Here is a 19,071-nt window from a genome sequence, read left to right on the forward strand (position 1 = left end):
GAGGATCACTCTATACCAGTGGCCCTGATGTTCACAATGCCGCAAAACATTTATGCGTCTGGATTTTTCCAAGGATCCACTGGGTATGTGTGTGGGGTCCCACAGGCAGCAGCCTGTGTGGTGACCAGTGCCCTGTTCAAGAAGGCCACCGACTATGCGCTACTTGACTGACCCTCACAAGTAAGGCCAAGTGGGCCAGCGGGTTCAGGGCCTTCATTGGATTTCCCCAGGTGCACAGTGTGATAGATTGCACACATGTGGCCATCAAGACTCCAACAGACTAGCCAGCCATCTTCAACAGGAAGGGCTCCCATTCAATCAACGTTCAACTAGTGTGCAACCACCAAAAGCATTCCCTGCAGGTGTGTGCCCACATTGGGTGGCGCAGTGGTTAGCACTGCAGCCTCACAGCTCCAGCGACCCGGGTTCAGTTCTGGGTACTGCCTGTGCGGAGTTTGCAAGTTCTCCCTGTGTCTGCGTGGGTTTCCGCCGGGTGCTCCGGTTTCCTCCCACCTCCAAACACTTGCAGGTTGATAGGTAAATTGGCCATTAAAAATTGCCCCTAGTGTAGGTAGGTGGTAGGAGAATGGTGGGGATGTGGTAGAGAATATGGGATTAATGTAGGATTAGAATAAATGGGTGGTTGGTCGGCACAGACTGGGTGGGCCGAAGGGCCTGTTTCAGTGCTGTATCTCTAAATAAATAAATTCCAGGAAGCAGCCACGATGCCTACATACTTCAACATTCTCAGGTGCCACAGGGAGGGATTCTTGGGGGCAAGGGCTACCCATTGAAGACACGGCTGCTCACGCCTGTGAGGAACCCTCACAAGGCAGCAAAGGAGAGATACAACACTTGCCATGGCTTCACCTGAGCGACTATCTAGCAGGTCATTGGGCTGCTGAAGATGAGATTCCAGTGCCTCATTCGATCTGGTGAAGCCCTGCAGTATGCCCCACCGAGGGTCTCGCGTATCATGGTGGCCTGCTGTGCTCTGCATAATCTGGCACTGCAAAGGGGAGAAGCCTTGCATGACTAGGAGATGCCCGAGTGTCACTCCTCCACTGAGCAGGATGCAGTGGAGGGAGATGAGCAAGCAGCACTCGATGTTAAAACCTTGCACCAGAAGCCAAGGCAGAGTGAGTGACAGGCTAAGGAAAGAAGAGACAATCTCATACTTATTGTCTTCCAGCCTCTCTGATGTTCACTCAGTGAAACCAATAAAAACTCCACTTAATGCATGTAGGCTGTTGCCTCCTTTCCATTTGTGTTCCCTGGCTTGTGCCCAGCTGAAAAATGCACTAGTGCCCATGGGAGATCATTTGCAAATGAGGGCTGTGCTTACATTGGCATTCCACTACTGGGGAAGGGTTAAGCCAACAGCTCACAATTAAGGCATAATAGAATAATCACTTTTATACAATGATCGTTAATGGCTTAACCAAAAGAACTTTATACTTTATCACGTCAGGTTAGACAACTGTGCACCCTGAAGTGTGGTGAGGTGCTTTTCTTTATATGTTTGTGAGTGCTTCTACGAGGTGTGAACCCAGCAACAGCAGCTGGGCTGGAGGCAGGTGCTGATCAGGCTGCCCCTTGGCCTGTGATGACTTTACCAGCTGTCCTCTAGCTGCCCGAGGCCTTGCAGGCACCGGCTGCCTGAGGGTTTCCTGTACTGGTGCAGGACTCTCCTCAGATGCTGGAGCTGGGCTCACTTAGAGGGGCTGAAGAGCCATTGTCCACATTGGGAGCAGCCTGAGGAGAGCTCCCATTCTCCCTTTCGAGGTTCACTTGACCCTGCTCACCAGAGAAGGACAAGGAGCTGGAGACAACTCCAGGCACCTGGTCCTTCTCTTGCCTTGCCACTGCTGTGTCACACTCATGGCCAAGACAATGCTGTACAGATCTGCGTGTATCTGTAGGATCTGGCTCTCCAATGAGGGTTGCCAACCTCTTGATGGAAGAAGCCATGCACACAGATGCCCGAGGCATAACAGCACTCATGGCGTGGTTGGATTCTTCCATCGTCCACTCATGGCTGCTGGCATCTCTACCAGATGTTGCCTTTTCTCTCTCTGCAACTCCAGCATAGCCTGTGCTGTCGACACCATAGGCCTGGCCACCCAGAGTCCTCTAATTGTCAGTGGTATCAGCTGTCTCAGCTTCAGCCAGCTGCTCAGGTGCCTGTGCGTGCTCTCCAGCTTGTGACCTTAATTCTGTAGCCGAGTGGAAACCCAACAAGGTGTAAGTATCTGTGCTGGTGGAAGGTGCAGGCGAGTCATAGTTATTAATGGCAAAGAAAGGGGCCATTCCGCCCATCGAGTCCGTGCCAGCTCTCCACAGCGCTTTGCAGTCAATCCTACTCCCAGCTTGATCCCCGCCGCCGTGCAAGTCTATTTCTCTCAGGTGGCCATCCAACTTCCTCTTGAAATCATTGATCGTCTTTGCTCCCACCACCCTTGCAGGCAGTGAGTTCCCGGTCATTACCAGCTAAGTTGTCATAAAACATTTACTTTGACTACTTCACGTTTGAGTTCTAGCCTGCAAGCTGAGCCTTTACATTGGCTTACACTTGGTTGAAATCATACATTTGGAGTTGGATATTAATGCTGAATCAAAATTAGGTGTCAGAACCCTCACCTCTGAGGCAGAAGTTTGTGGGTTCGCGTGTTCAAACCTTTGAAGGTGGCAGGACGGTGCAGCCTCTGAGTGGTGGATGGCTGTCCCCCTTCAGCTGGATTTTCCGGCGGCTGCCGGCCTGACTGAGAGAACACAAATGTGTGGGTTACGCTGTGCAGATCTCGGCATGCCAACCATACGTGATGTGGGTATGTTGTTGGAAGCCAATCCTCACACTCTTCCGTGGAGACTCCAGTCTCTATTTGATACGACGCAGCCACCCTGTGTCGCTGCCAACTCCAAAGCCTCTTCCTCAGCTTTGGTGAGAGGCCAAATATTCGGAATACCTCTGCCTGTATAGGATGTCTCCCACCTATTGAGGGTCCACTTGTCCTGCAAGAGGAAGGATAGAATCATACATCATAGAAAAGTCAACATGACAGTTCTGCTGGTGTCAGCCCCTCGTCCCCTTTTGGGGGATCCTATATAGCTCATGCTGCCTGCTCTCAGGGGAGTTAATGGGGGTGAGCTGTGAAAGGAGGCGGCCTATGACCAAGATGCAGCCATGCATCTGTCAGGATGGGGTGATGCCTTACCGTCTCTGCCATCGCTGTGGTAGTGCCACCCTCCCCCTGCCCCACTTCCTCCTGCACAGCCACTTGCAATCAGTAATAGAGTGTTATGGAGCACTCACCTTGGCAGAATGCAGAGGTTGTCAACCCTCTTGTGGCACTGTACCCACTTCCAGGGTGTGACCCCATGGCTGCTAACCTCCTCAGCTGCCTTGTTCCAGGCTTGCTTGGCCAGGCGGGATGATGATTTCTTGCCATCAGGGGGTGGGGGTGGAGTGGGGTGGGTGGGAAGGGAACCGAACCGCCTGCCTTTTCCCTTGCAACTGGAGGAGAATCTGCAGGGAGGCATCACTAAAGCATGGGGCCACCCAGTGTCTTGGCTCAGCTATTCTGTGGTGTCCTCCACAGAGGAGAGTCCGGGAGTCAGTCCAACACCAGCTTCAGTAAAACTGGAAGCTCTAAGGCAGCAAGGCTGGCAGGTCTTTAAATATGGCACCAGCAACTGCCCTGGAGTCATCTGATGTTGTAATCGGCATCTCGCCTCCTGCCCCCTCCCTCCACCCCACCATGTGATTGGAGGGGCCCTGCTCCTCTATTATGCAAAATGACCACCCACCACATGATCGCGGTGGGGCAGCTGTCCACATGACAAATGGGAACGGCACCCATTTCCGGGCCCACCAGAGGGACCTGCAGCTGGCTCACTAAATTCAGCCCATAATTGAGGTGTCAGATCATATCTAGTTGTGACAAAAAACCCACATGCCAAATGGAAATATTAATTCCATAATGTGGAGCTTTGCATGAGACCTACTGGCAATTGTTACAAATAACTTTTCAAACAGATTGGCTAAAGGCCAAGATGGCCACACACAATTTGTAAATGAAAAAACCAAAGGATCAGGCTGGAGACAAACGTGATTAACTCAGCATAGCCAGAACAATGGGGTTCTCTTTGATTCACTTAGTGGGATAGTCTTATCAATGTGGTTGTCAAAAGCCATCGACACCCATTAACATTGAAAGAACCGCCGCCGCTGCCACCACCACGTATGTCAGAACAGCTTGAGGGGAGAATCTTGAATTTCAAAGATCATTCTGGAAGATTCTGATTTTAACACAAAGAGGTGGTCATATCACATGACTGTTTTGGCCATTCTGGAGATTTGTGAGTGGTGATTCAGAAGGCAGATGGTAACTGAGATCCAGCAAGGGAACATTGCTCTTTCCTCTCTCCAGTAAAGTCCAGAGAAGCCTCGGCTGCAGCTACTAAGCCTCAAGTCTACAGCTCCTTACACTCAGCAACTAAGGAATACAGATAAAGCCCCTCTTCTGCTTTATGGAACCTGAGAAGCAAGCCCGAACCATGCATGTGGCCCAGCAACGACTTCAGGACTACAATTACAACTAAAGACACTGAGACTGAGATTCCGTATTTAAATTCCATTTATGAAGGACGCTACTCCAACCACCCAACTCTGTTTTTCCCTCTGTACTCTATTTGTGTGTGTGTGTGGCTCTCGTGTGAATGTGAGGCACGGATGCATAGCATATTTTAGTAATTTTAACCGGTTTAGAGTGATAAGGTTAATAAACTTACATCTTTCTTGTTTAAACTCAAGAAAAACCTGTCTGATTGGTTCATTTGCAATTATATTAGAGGAACAGGAGCAAGTGCTCACTGAGATTGTAAGTTACATCACTGTGCGAAAAAAGATAAACCCTGTTGCAGTCAAACCAGAAAAGAGGCGAAAGGGGAGCCTGAGACCCCCTCCTCACCTGTTTGTAACACAGTGTACAGTCTGTTACTGGAGCCGGGTGGGATAGCAGTCCGAATATTGTACGATAATGGAACTGAGGATAATCATACAGCGGAGAAAGAGGCCATTTGTCCCATGATGCCTTTGCCAGTTCTTTAAAAGATCTATGTAATTAGTTACACTCCCCTGCTCTTTCCTCATAGCACTACAGATTTATCCTTTCCAATTATATGGTCAATTCCCTTTTGAAAGTTACTAACTAATGGGTGAGATCCAGCAAGGGAACATTGCTCTTAGATGGGTCAGTTTTTGTCCAGTGTGTGCAGGAGGGTTTTCTGACACAGTATGTAGACAGGCCAACCAGGGGCGATGCCACATTGGATTTGATACTGGGTAATGAACCCGGCCAGGTGTTAGATTTAGATGTAGGTGAGCACTTTGGTGATAGTGATCACAATTCGGTTAGGTTTACCTTAGCGCTGGGCAGGGACAGGTATATACTGCAGGGCAAAAATTATAGCTGGGGGAAAGGAAATTATGATGCGATTAGGCAAGATTTAGGATGCGTAGGATGGGGAAGGAAACTGCAGGGGATGGGCACAATCGAAATGTGGAGCTTATTCAAGGAGCAGCTACTGCGTGTCCTTGATAAGTATGTACCTGTCAGGCAGGGAGGAAGTTGTCGAGCGAGGGAGCCGTGGTTTACTAAAGAAGTTGAAGCGCTTGTCAAGAGGAAGGCGGCGGCTTATGTTAGGATGAGACGTGAAGGCTCAGTTAGGGCGCTCGAGAGTTACAAGCTAGCCAGGAAGGATCTAAAGGGAGAGCTAAGAAGAGCAAGGAGAGGACACGAGAAGTCATTGGCAGATAGGATCAGGGAAAACCCTAAGGCTTTCTATAGGTATATCAGGAATAAAAGAATGACTAGAGTTAGATTAGGGCCAATCAAGGATAGTAGTGGGAAGTTGTGTGTGGAATCAGAGGAGATAGGGGAAGCGTTAAATGAATATTTTTCGTCAGTATTTACAGTAGAGAAAGAAAATGTTGTCGAGGAGAATACTGAGATTCAGCCTACTAGGCTAGATGGGATTGAGGTTCACAAGGAGGAGGTGTTAGCAATTTTGGAAAGTGTGAAAATAGATAAGTCCCCTGGGCCAGATGGGATTTATCCTAGGATTCTCTGGGAAGCCAGGGAGGAGATTGCAGAGCCTTTGTCCTTGATCTTTATGTCGTCATTGTCGACAGGAATAGTGCTGGAAGACTGGAGGATAGCAAATGTTGTCCCCTTGTTCAAGAAGGGGAGTAGAGACAGCCCTGGTAATTATAGACCTGTGAGCCTTACTTCGGTTGTGGGTAAAATGTTGGAAAAGGTTATAAGAGATAGGATTTATAATCATCTTGAAAAGAATAAGTTCATTAGCGATAGTCAGCACGGTTTTGTGAAGGGTAGGTCGTGCCTCACAAACCTTATTGAGTTTTTTGAGAAGGTGACCAAACAGGTGGATGAGGGTAAAGCAGTGGATGTGGTGTATATGGATTTCAGTAAGGCGTTTGATAAGGTTCCCCACGGTAGGCTATTGCAGAAAATACGGAAGTATGGGGTTGAAGGTGATTTAGAGCTTTGGATCAGAAATTGGCTAGCTGAAAGAAGACAGAGGGTGGTGGTTGATGGCAAATGTTCATCCTGGAGTTTAGTTACTAGTGGAGTACCGCAAGGATCTGTTTTGGGGCCACTGCTGTTTGTCATTTTTATAAATGACCTGGATGAGGGTGTAGAAGGGTGGGTTAGTAAATTTGCGGATGACACGAAGGTCGGTGGAGTTGTGGATAGTGCCGAAGGATGTTGTAGGGTACAGAGAGACATAGATAGGCTGCAGAGCTGGGCTGAGAGATGGCAAATGGAGTTTAATGCGGAAAAGTGTGAGGTGATTCACTTTGGAAGGAGTAACAGGAATGGCAGAGTACTGGGCTAATGGGAAGATTCTTGGTAGTGTAGATGAGCAGAGAGATCTTGGTGTCCAGGTACATAAATCCCTGAAAGTTGCTACCCAGGTTAATAGGGCTGTTAAGAAGGCATATGGTGTGTTAGCTTTTATTAGTAGGGGGATCGAGTTTCGGAGCCACGAGGTCATGCTGCAGCTGTACAAAACTCTGGTGAGGCCGCACCTGGAGTATTGCGTGCAGTTCTGGTCACCGCATTATAGGAAGGATGTGGAAGCTTTGGAAAGGGTGCAGAGGAGATTTACTAGGATGTTGCCTGGTATGGAGGGAAGGTCTTACGAGGAAAGGCTGAGGGACTTGAGGTTGTTTTCGTTGGAGAGAAGGAGGAGGAGAGGTGACTTAATAGAGACATATAAGATAATCAGAGGGTTAGATAGGGTGGATAGTGAGAGTCTTTTTCCTCGAATGGTGATGGCAAACACGAGGGGACATAGCTTTAAGTTGAGGGGTGATAGATATAGGACAGATGTTAGAGGTAGTTTCTTTACTCAGAGAGTAGTAGGGGCGTGGAGCGCCCTGCCTGCAACAGTAGTAGACTCGCCAACTTTAAGGGCATTTAAGTGGTCATTGGATAGACATATGGATGAAAATGGAATAGTGTAGGTCAGATGGTTTCACAGGTCGGCGCAACATCGAGGGCCGAAGGGCCTGTACTGCGCTGTAATGTTCTAATCTAATCTGCTTCAATCACTCTCTTAGTTCTATGAAACTTTGTTCAGGGTAGATTAGTGGTGAACACCTATCTTCTTTGGTTATATTCCAACTCTGACACAACCTTTGGCTGATTAACAAGTTGCTGTTAACAAATCTGTTTTGTTTTCCTTTGGTGTTGGAAAGTAGAATTTATGCACTGCAGTGTTATTTGCTATGCCTCTATTGCCCCAACCCAAAATGTCAACATTTACATTTTTCTCTCCTTTAGCTATCTTTGGTATGCGGAAGTATAAATGCAAAAAAGGCTTGTAAAAAAAAAACAATCTCATTAGAGAAAAGATTACAGGGTGATTGAATAGAGGTTTTTTAAAATTGTGACTAATGGGGCAAGTTTTTAATAACTGCAATGTTGTGGCAACCAAATTCAGCATTAACAGCTGGAGCAAAATTTTCTTTTCATTTTGAATTTTCTGCACTATAGAGCCAATCAACCAAATTTAAAATAAATGTTCATTCATGTATCAAATAACTACCCAGAACTTTCCTTCTTCCACTTTATTTTTGCCACCTTTATACATCAAAGCACCATACAGAATATTTAATAGTATATAAAACTATTTATACAAAATGAAGATACATCAGAGACACTAATGGGTTGTAGAAAAGTAAAACTGCAAGTAGACTAATAACTGCTAAATAGACACACAGAAAATACTGGATACAGGGTATTTAGTCACAGAAAAGACCAAACAAATAATTTAGCACTATATAGATCAACATGCACTGCTATGAGGCATTTCCAATTTGTACCTTAGTTCAGTTCTGCTTCCACTTAACTTTTCCAAATTGTTTTGATAAGCTCCAAGACATGCAATTCCTTTTCTTTCATGAACAGAATTGTTATCACGTTAATGACTGATAAAAAGTTATTCAGTATCAATGTAATATAGCAAAATATTTCATTGAGATCCTTTGTATAAATCATTCAAACATACTGTGAGACACTCAATAAATAAACTTTCATCAAAGTGTCCTTCAAAAATAGTTCCAATATTATCTTTTCTTAACATACAGAAATTGGTGTGATAAGACGGTGTGATTTTGCTTCAAATTGCTTGGGAAAACCTAAAGGCAGGCAAGAATAGAATATGCAGGTGTTTAAAAGTCAATCACCCGGGAAACTCAAAATATGTCTAAGTATAGAAAGAAAGAAATTGCATCTCTTACTCAGGATATCCCAAGCACTTTCAAATTGTAGGGAAATGCAGCAGCAAGTTTGCACACAGCAAGATCCCACAAACAGCAATGAAATAAATGGCAATCATCTATTTTTGGTGTTGATTGAGGGATAAATGTTAGCCAGGAGAACTCCCCTGCTGTTCTTCAAATAGCGTAACGGCATTTTTTTATTTTGTTGATAATAGCATTTTTGTTTGAAACAGCAGTGAGTTTTCAGAAATGCAAAGATCGTAGCTGCTGTTATTTAGTCAGATTCTTTGCTGACACTAAATGTGGGCATTATATACTGAGTAGAGTCTTAAACAGGAAAATGCATCCAGAGGACACAAAACTGGCAGCACAGAAAACCTGGTTGGAACACAAAGGTGAATATGGGAGAAAAAAAGAATAAAGTCTTTAGGGGAGAGAAAAAGTGCGCGCCAACAATTCTTTAAATGAATAGTAAAGGTGGGAAGACAAAGTTATAAAATAAAAATGAATCAAATGATATAAACAATGGAAAGAAAAGTAGAACACAGTTCTACGCTCCTGTGACCAGCACTTTTTAAAAATATTAATGGCCATTAAAATAACAGCAGTAACACGTCACAGAAAATGCAACAAGGTATGAAAATTTGATGGCCTATTTTAAATTAGCATGGTGGACATTTGACTGGTCTGTATAATTCCGAGTGCAGTTATACTGCTAGTTTTGCATCAGTGAAAAGTGGTGTGAGTGCACATCATAGCAAAAGTGTATATAGCAAAAGTGGCAGCCAGTTCCTGGCTGATTTATGAAAGCTGGGAGGCTAATTCATAACACTTTGAATTCACATCAACCATAGCATATTTGCAACCCCGTGTGAAGCCACATTTAAACAGTGCCCAAGTGGTTCATTTATCCTTGTGGAAGTTTGAAAAGCATGTTTATAATCATTTAGAACATTGTGCACTTCTGGTATGAAAATTTAGCCACTTGACGTGTGGCATATTGCATTTTCATCTAAACATGTACAAGAGGTGCATTGTCACTGACCTTGATGTGACCTGAAATGCCCAGTTAACAGTATAACTCTTGCCTGTTGCCTGAGTATCACACTCCACAAATAATGTCAGAAACAGTAGATGTAGTATAACTTTGTTTCAACATATTTTGAAGTAAATGACTACTGGCCATAGATGATTTAACAATTGACATTTCAGCATGTGTCACTTTAAGGACTTTGGCTTAAAAGTGAGGTACCTGCCCCTAGTATATTTCCTGAACCTAATATAGTTCAAATACAAGAAAGGGGACATTTTAAAAGGACTAGGAAAACAAATTGGGTGCAATTCTGAAGTAAACCCAATTGGCAGATCAATGGACCCCTTCATAAAGTGGTTAATTCCCAGTCTTGATACATTTGAAACTCATCCAACTGACCCCCTTGAATGATTTTCACTAACTGATCAACCAGGCTATTGGAATAATGGTGACTAGAAAGTGAAAATCCAAAATCACTTTTTAAATTTATAGCTCATTAGAAACTTTTGATTGGAATAGATGGCAGGTACTGTGTTACAAGGTGGTGAGACAATCAAGGATTTCACGATGGTATAAACTTCAAAATGCTACTATAAAACTTTATTGTTAAGTTTTTACCATTGCAGACAGTACATTCTGAGACTGTCATTAAGGGAGGATTTTCTTGTGTTTTACTTAAACTTGTGTAGAGCCACAAGATTAGAATGACAAATGAAAGGACTTAATTAGAAAATGTACTGTGTTTCACTAGAAAGTAATAAACTCTGGCTTACTGTAGATCTTTCAGTTCAGTATAGTAACAGCTAGGCCTCTGCCAACTCAACTTCACATTGGCTCTGGGCTGCAATCAGACCACTTCTGCAAGCCAGTCTGATAATGTGGTGCAGTAGAAAACCACTAACTTTTAAAGACTTATTGCACTGCCTTTTTTTGTGTTACATTTAACTGGCTCTTACTGCAAACTCCATGCTTATCTCGGGCTTTGTCGTCAGTATCAGAAACTTCACAAAGCATAACTTTAAAAAAATTGGCAAATCCATAACAAAAAATTTCAATTGCCTAAATTCCAGAAACAACTTCCTTCTTCCTTATCCCAGGATGTATCACAGTGATATATGTCTGTTTCTTTAAATGAAAAGGAGCCAAGTGGTTTTTTGAATTGCACGTAAAAGCTTAAGTTAGGATGACAATCCTAACTTTACAGTTAAGAACATAAAATGATGTGTCCTTGGAAAGGCCTTAAATGTGACCATATTTCATTCAAAGAGTTTGGGGTTTAATACAGGGGTCATCCTCTTACTCAAGTCCAATTTGGCTTTTTAGTACAATATAATTGCCTCAAATAATTTTTCAGGTCACATTTTCAGGATTTTTATGACATCAGATCCTGATAAGAATAGAACTGGGTCAGATCTTTTAAAACATTTCACTATAAAAGACTTTTTACTAAAGCAAGGCTAGTAACAAACTGAATATAGTAATCTGGTCAAACAGTAACACAGCTGTTTCAGACAGAGGTCAGGACAGTGGTGTTTAGGCAGTGAATTTTAAAGTGAAGGGTTTATTCTTTACACCATGGACTGAACTGTTAATTATGTCAGTCTGGTGAGCACAGCAATTCATAAAATAGTGACTGATCTCAATGGACAATGCAGTAGAGAAGCCTATTACCATCAGTATAAAAAGGCATAGACCAGCATAGCACTATGTTATCAAAAGGCCCATCCAATCATTTAGTAGCTTAAGATCCCAACCACTGATTGTTGCTGTGCAGTTTGACCTCAGAATTTGATTCTGTCCTGTTGTCTTGCTCTCCACTGTCCCTTTTCTAAGATAGAAGTAAAAGGATTTAACTAAACGTACAAACAGCTCATTCAGACTATAACCATTAGAACTCAATTTGCAGAAGTAATTGAGCATGTATAATGATGTCACAATCAATTGTGAATGCGTGATCTCAATACTTCACTGCTTATACTCCTAAACCACTCTCACTGATGTACGATTGTGAGGTGGAGATAGTGGTTACTGTTATTTATAGTCAATCACATTTTCTGGTGGCCAACATTTTGCTTCTAAAAAGTCATCAGCCCAACCCCTCATACTTATTTTTCAGGCACCTCACCAATTTTTCCAGGAGCAAAACTGAAAATTGAGAAAGTCAAAAAGGATTTCCCTCCCTTCTCCCATCAATGGATTTCAGACCAAAATAAATCTGGACTTCATTCACTGGTCTGTAATGTGGGAGGCTAATCTCACCAATGGCAAGGGTGCGAACCCTATAAACTGGGACAAGGGAAAGCAGCCCAGGTTCCTGCTCCTAGTGTCACTGCTGCTGTAAGTGCCTGTCCAGGGGTAACAGCCAGGACCATGACCTGCTCAACTGTAATTAACTCTCTGTAGAACTTCACAAATAAGGGTACTCAGAGGGCCTGCAGCACCTAAGCCATCTCAACATCAATCACTGTTTTCAGCGAAGGTAGGGGAAAGGATGAAAACTGGAGGAAGCAAGAAAAACATTCCCTGTAAATATGATAAGCAGGATGATAGGGCAATCATACCTCAAACAACTGAAATAATTCACTGGTATGAGCTTGCAATACTGAGGAATTTAATACCATAGTTCACCCTAAGATCCGTGGAACACTTGAGTGTCGAGTTGGCCACAATGATGGACAGTGTCTCAGAATTTAAGTGGGTGGTGGGTCCTGGCTGAGCAGAAGGACAAAATCAGCAGAGCACTGTGGATGCAGTGAGTTGGTCAAAACCGAGCAAGGGCTGGAGCCCACATACATACCAAATAATGGGCTTAACTCTACATATAAGCTATGTTGTCTAACCTGCTTGTTACTGACTTTGGATGCTTATGTCCTGGACCTTGATGAGTACAAAATAAAACACTTTAAAGATAAAGAACTAGAGCTTTATGACATTGTCTTCATCATACACTATTCCAGCCTCCATAATAAAACAAGTGCAGTTAAGTCTTTTGGGTGGGAAAAGGGAAAATTTTTCACAAAAACACAGGATTTGAATCAATAACATTTTGTTTGAAATATAATGTCCTGTTGCCTTTTTGTTACTGTTTTAATACCAAACATTAGTTTGACAAATTTAGCTCAGCGTCTTATGATTTCAAGAACTTTTCTAATGAAGATCTGACACAACAACAGAATGGTTTTTAAACTTCTAAACTGGCCATATATTTTGAATATCCTGGAAGTAAGTAGTATTTATAGAGTTGGTTGATACTATTTGACTGGGAGTTTGGCAGCAATTTATTAATCTGTGGTTCAGTTTCAAAAGGAAGTCAATTTCAGAACTGCACAATCTAGTCAATGGATTACCAATCTTCAACACAATTGAAGTCTATATCCAAGCTTCCTCACAGCGACCTCCAGATTGCAGACATCCTCATGGAAAGATACAAATCAGGGGCCAAGTACTTCTGCACTAGGAAAGGAAATAAAATTAGCTTCTCAAATTGCTCCATGCAAATGGATGGCCTGATACAGTACTGAAACATATAGACCAACTGCTGGTCTGCATTGACTTAGCTGATTTCAGAGTACATCAGTGGGATACTACAAATTGGCCACAATCTGAAAGGTTGGGGAGAAGTTTTTTTAAAAAGCCAGCTTCCCAGTATCTCCTGCTGAAAAGCATCATATGTGGAGGATGGAATCCAAACTGGTTCTGATGCCAGCCACTGTGAAACAGCCTTCTGACAGTCACTGGAGTATAACCATTTGAATGAAAAAGTGGCCAGCATAAACAGTCATATCCCAGTACAAATCAATATCATTCAGACAGGAGAGAACATTCAGGGGGCAGAAAAACGAGTTGCAGAGTATAGGCCTGGAGTTCTCTTTCATACACTTCCTACTGGGAAGGCCTACAAGCAATACTGGCAAAGGGCTGAGAGTAGTTTGTCTACCACCCTCTTGGTTCCTGGCAATCAGGAAGTGTTGAGGAAGTCCAGCTATACCAGTCTGTGTTGCTAAATCCAGCCTGTGTTGCTAAAACCACCTAACAGATGGCATCAGGAATAAATATTTTTTTTATCGCTTACCTTCTTTAGCCCTACCTGTTCATTAAAAATTGCAACAAATGTGGGGACCACAACAGTTTTATGATGAATTAGAAATAAAAGGAAGCAGCTAATATATAGATAGTAACTCAACATGTAAATATATACAAATACTTTTCCATCATTCAACTGACTGGCCTCTCCCTTTAAACACTTTGATATACTGTACCATGGCCTCCAATATGAAAACACCACGTGTTGCCTGCCCTGAAAGAAAATATCCTGTCTCTGACACTCTGTTGAGAGAAAGTTCAGGTTCAGCAGTCTAATACACGATATCCGAGTGGAGCTGCTCCTTTCTATGGTCACTGTTGGCCCTTCCATGGTGAAGATTTTGTCCCTTTTCTTTCTGCCTGTACAGCTGCACACATTTAAACATGCACAAGGCTGTCTCTTTACTTCACTTAGCATGCTGTAACCAATATTTGTCAGGGTCAACTGAAACAAGCTCCAAAATCAGTTACTGCTCTTCCCCTCTCAATTTCCCCTGAAGACCAACATCTCATGCTGGGGTATAGTTCCACAGGCTAGCAGCTCTTGATTAGTTCTCTCAAGGAGCAATGTTTCATGTGAGCCTAGACATTGAGTGTTGACAGGCTATTCAGCAACATGGGTATTACCAGAGTCCAATCCTGACTACCGCTGACACTGAAGCCAATTATGGCCCCAGCTGAGATCAGTTACTTCTATCTGGTGCCATCCTGGTCAGTTTAGCTCACTACCAGTAGTTGTCTTTACTTCCTTCCTCTGGAAACAATCTTGCTGCAAATATGGCAGTATCTGAGCACATTGCATTCTTCTCTCCCAACTGCCTAACCAGCTAAAATAGACTATGTACTAAAGTTACGCTGGAGTAGTTTTGCGTTGAGAGGGGAAGAACAGCAACTACTCTGAGAATTGGAGACAAAGTTTAGGCATATGAACAGATGGACTGTGACCTCCAAAATCACTGTAAAAGAGATGAATGCACGTTACTGAACAGCTGCTATGACCAATCTTGCAATAGTTCTGAAGCTATTATATCAGGAATTCACCCAGTACAGCAACTAAAACCTGACAGTTTGGTTGCTAAAGAACATAGACATCATGCCTACATATACATCAGCCTGGGGTGCAGTGCAAAATATGTCCTTTGAATCAGAAGAGATTAAGGATTAGAATCACAAAACCATAAGGCTAGACCAGTAAATCTTCCTTGCATGCACTGCGCCGTGTTTTGTATTACACACATCTCATGGCACCCCTGAATCTTTGCTCTTCTGATACGAAACTAAACATCTGATACTATCTCTTCTGAAAATATTTTCAGTGATACTCTTCAGAGGTGCTGCACGCAATAAACAGGAAAGTGAAGCTTGTTTGACTAAACGTTGGTCTATTTTAAGGTTCTTAGATATAAAACAAACATTTTAATGAAACTACTGAAATTTGCCCAGAGAAGCTCCCTCCAGCCCTCATGCAGCATCAAGCTGTGTTTAATTCACTCTAAAAAATCTTTAATAAGATGTTCTTTAAGACTAGGTTGATTTAAAACATCTATGCCTGCTTCTTGGACTTGCTGGAGTTTGGCTTCCGATTGACGTTTGTCTTTAGCTATTTTCCAGGAGAGTCTGATATTGGAATGAAGTAAAGGCACTAGTAGTGGATGATTTTCCTGGTTGTCTATTGTCTGTAAGGCCCGCTCACAGTAGGCCTGGGCCTCTTCCAAGTGATCCATTTCTTGGTAACACAGAGCAATAGAAGCTAGAGTGAAAAGTAAGTGCTCAGTATCCCAGGAGCACAGTTTTTGCTGCAAGTGAAGAGCATTGACCAGTGTCTCCATAGCATCCTCACACATACCGCCCCGCAATAATCCCTGACCCACTTTTAAATCACGGAGATAAAAGAACTCCAGGAATACTTTGGACCTGCGAATGTCCGCAATTGAGTGGATGTGCTGGAGATACTGTTCAAAAGCCCGGCTGCGTTTGGCTATGGTTTCATGTGTGAAATTCTTCCGTATTATTTTCTTTGGAAACACCACATTGGCCATGTCGTCTCTGAAATGTTTGAGAAGTTTCTCGTTCAATTTTGCAAAATCTGTGTAGCGCCGAATAATTAGTGCCTTGTCATCATCGAAGCAACCCGACTTTATTACATGTATGGTATAGGCCTGTGGGAAAGGAAGGAAACCTGTTAACTGTATTCCTAAAAGACACTCACTGCAACGTTTAACGCTGCATAAGATATGTTAGCGATGACCCTTGTCCTCAGTGCACAGGCACTATAATCATTCCTCATTGCTACTTATGGCACTTTTGCCTTTGAGTCAAAAGGCTGTGGGTTCAAGTCCCTGGAGCACAAAATCTATACTGACACTGCAGTGCAGTTTTTCAGATGAGGCATTAAAACAAGACCGCTTCGACTCTTTCAGGTGGATCCAGATCCCAAGGTACTATTTTGAAGCGGAGTTCTCCCTGATGGTCCTGGCCAACATTTATCCCTCAATCAACAGCTCAAACAGATTATCCAGTCAATATTGTACTACTATTTGTAGGGCCTTGCTGTGTTCAAATTGGCTGCCACATTTCATGCTAAACATAACACTTTTTGCTGTAAAGAACCTTGGAACGTCATGAAGTTGTGAAATGTGCTTTATAAACACAAGCCGTTCTTTCTTTTTATTAACGCGGCTGGACTCCAATTAGTTCCCTCAAGTATTTGATACCATCAAGTGTCACTTGGCACTTACAGCACATAGGGCGTAGCCTGATACATTTTAAATGTGATTCAGTGTGTGGACTGCCATTGGTTTAAGAGTTCTCTTACTGTTTCGCCCCAGAGAAGAACAGTTTATGCTGTTCTCCAGCCATCAGGGCAAACTACTCCAAATTTTCCACTTTCAGACAAAATGGAATAAAGTACGATTGTTACATAGGAGCTTTTAGATACTGGAGAAGTACCAGTAGACTGGAAACAGGCTATGCTGTGATACCTATATTCAAAAAGAGGGACAAAACAGATATAGGCAACCACAGATCCATTAAGTTTTACTTCCATCCCAGGTAAAATAATGGAATTGATCATCAGGAATAAATAACAACCTAGTGAACAGTAGTAAGCATAGCTTCTGAAAGGAAGGATTCTGCCTGGCCAACCTCTGATTTCATTGAGTAATTGACAAACCAAGTCAACTGTCGTAAATTCTATAACATTGTGGACTTAGACTTCCAAAAGACATTTCATCAACTTTCTACAGAAAGGTTACTAGTTCAGCTAAACTTGAAAAATGAAAAACAATGGGTACTGGTTCGAAGACTAATGTCGGATTGGGGGTGTCAGTGAGGACAATACCAAATGGGATGCCCCAAAGATTAGTGTTGGAACTGCTACTGCTTTCAATTTACATCAATGACTTCAATTCAAAAAATCAATGAAGATTGCTCCAATTTGCAGATGATACCAAACTAAGAGGGAAAATAAAATGGCAGATAGTTGGTCAAAACATGGGCAGAACATAAGAAGGAAAAGTGGATGAGAAATGGGGAATGGGTTGACATGGTTGAGGATGAGATTGAAAGAGACCTCGATGTCTTAGTAGACTCAACACTTAACCAACACAGAGCAGCAATCAACAAAGCCAACAGAATGTTGAATTACGTAGTCAAAAATGTAGAAAGAAGTCATAGGAAGTCTTAATCAAAATGTACAATGCATTGGTTGAACCACACCCGAGTACTGTGTCTAGTTCTGGTCACTGAGAAAGAGGGGATGCATTTAAGTGCTGAAGACAGTGCAGAGAAGAGTCATGGGACAGCTCATTAACATACCTACCTCCACTCTTTGTCCCAGCCTGTTTCTCTCTGTGAATTGAACCCCATTGTGAGCTAAATTTTAATTTAACAGTAACATGTTAGTTACAATCATATTAAGATCCTTTTGTGGCGCAATTGAGAGAAATCCTGAAGCATGACAGAGTTCTGAATGTTCAGTGTCTAAATGGTGCTGGTAAAGTATGCACTGTATAGAAAGTATCAATGGTAGGAATGTCTTTTTGGAGTGGTATTCCAACTGTATGAGAGATGTACACTTTGTACAGGGGTGCATTCTATTTATGTAGCTGCTGCAGCTATCCAAGAAAAATAACCAGACTCTGCCGTCACCAGCACAGCTTGTTCTCCTGTCAAATAACAGCCTACATTTTTCTTATTTGTTCGGGTGATGTGGGTGTCGCTGAATCACAGAATCATTACAGTGCAGAAGGAGGCCATTCAGCCCATTGTGTCTGCACTGGCTCTCTGAAAGAGCAATTCCCTCAGTTCCATTTACCCGCTTTCTCCCCGTAACCCTGCACATTCTTCCTTTTCATTTAACTGTCTAATTCCCTTTTGAATGCTTCAATTGAACTAAGCTAGGCCAGCATTTATTGCCCATCCATAATTGCCCTTGAGGTGGTGGTGAGCTGCTTTCTTGAACTGCTGCAGTCCTTGTAGCGGTTTGATACAACTGAGTGGCTTTCTCGGTCATTTCAGAGGGCATTTAAGAGTCAACCACATTGCTGTGGTCTGGAGTCACATGTAGGCCAGACCAGGTAAGGATGGCAGATTTCCTTCCCTAAAGGTCATTAGTAGATCAGATGGGTTTTTACAACAATAGGTAATGGTTTCATGATCACCACTAGACTAGCTTTTTAATTCCAGATTTATTAACTGAATTCAAATTCTACCATCTGCCATGGTGGGATTCGAACCCATGTCCCCAGTGTATTAGCCTGGGGCTTCGGGTTACTAGTCTACTGGCATTACCACTACACCAACACCTACTTAACAATGGATCATGCTGTACCAGATATTGGTGACATGTGACCTTGTATTTTCCCTTTGTTCAGATCTCAAGGTCTCAAAGACAGATTGCAATCAAGAATACATGAAGCTGACCTGCTCCCTAGTGAACGTGCAAGAATGAATCTCCTTCCCATTGTTTCTCTTTAAATAAAGTACAGTTTGATTTCCACTCAGCATTTCCTCCAAGACCACAGCTATGATCAGGAATTGACAATGGAGGAAGCAAAAGGCCAAACTGCATGTTCTACCATTTCCAGTAGAGCGTTGGACAATGCCATTGCACCACCCACTCCTTTTATCCATTTGTTACTGT

The 19,071-nt window shown here is 42.9% G+C and overlaps 1 protein-coding gene across 1 annotated transcript in view; it reads right to left on the minus strand.

The window, feature by feature from the left end:
• Window positions 1-8,143: 8,143 nt before the first annotated feature.
• The window catches only part of snx21 (sorting nexin family member 21), a 67,636-nt gene continuing 56,708 nt past the window's right edge, over window positions 8,144-19,071 (minus strand). Inside the window, exon 4 of the mRNA XM_068048112.1 lies at window positions 8,144-16,087. Within this exon, the coding sequence (XP_067904213.1) occupies window positions 15,416-16,087 (672 nt within the window). The 3' untranslated portion in view covers window positions 8,144-15,415. The remainder of the gene's footprint in view (window positions 16,088-19,071) is intronic.

The sequence above is a fragment of the Heterodontus francisci genome, chromosome 16 (assembly GCF_036365525.1).
Source record: "Heterodontus francisci isolate sHetFra1 chromosome 16, sHetFra1.hap1, whole genome shotgun sequence".
In the NCBI taxonomy this organism is placed as follows: domain Eukaryota; kingdom Metazoa; phylum Chordata; class Chondrichthyes; order Heterodontiformes; family Heterodontidae; genus Heterodontus; species Heterodontus francisci.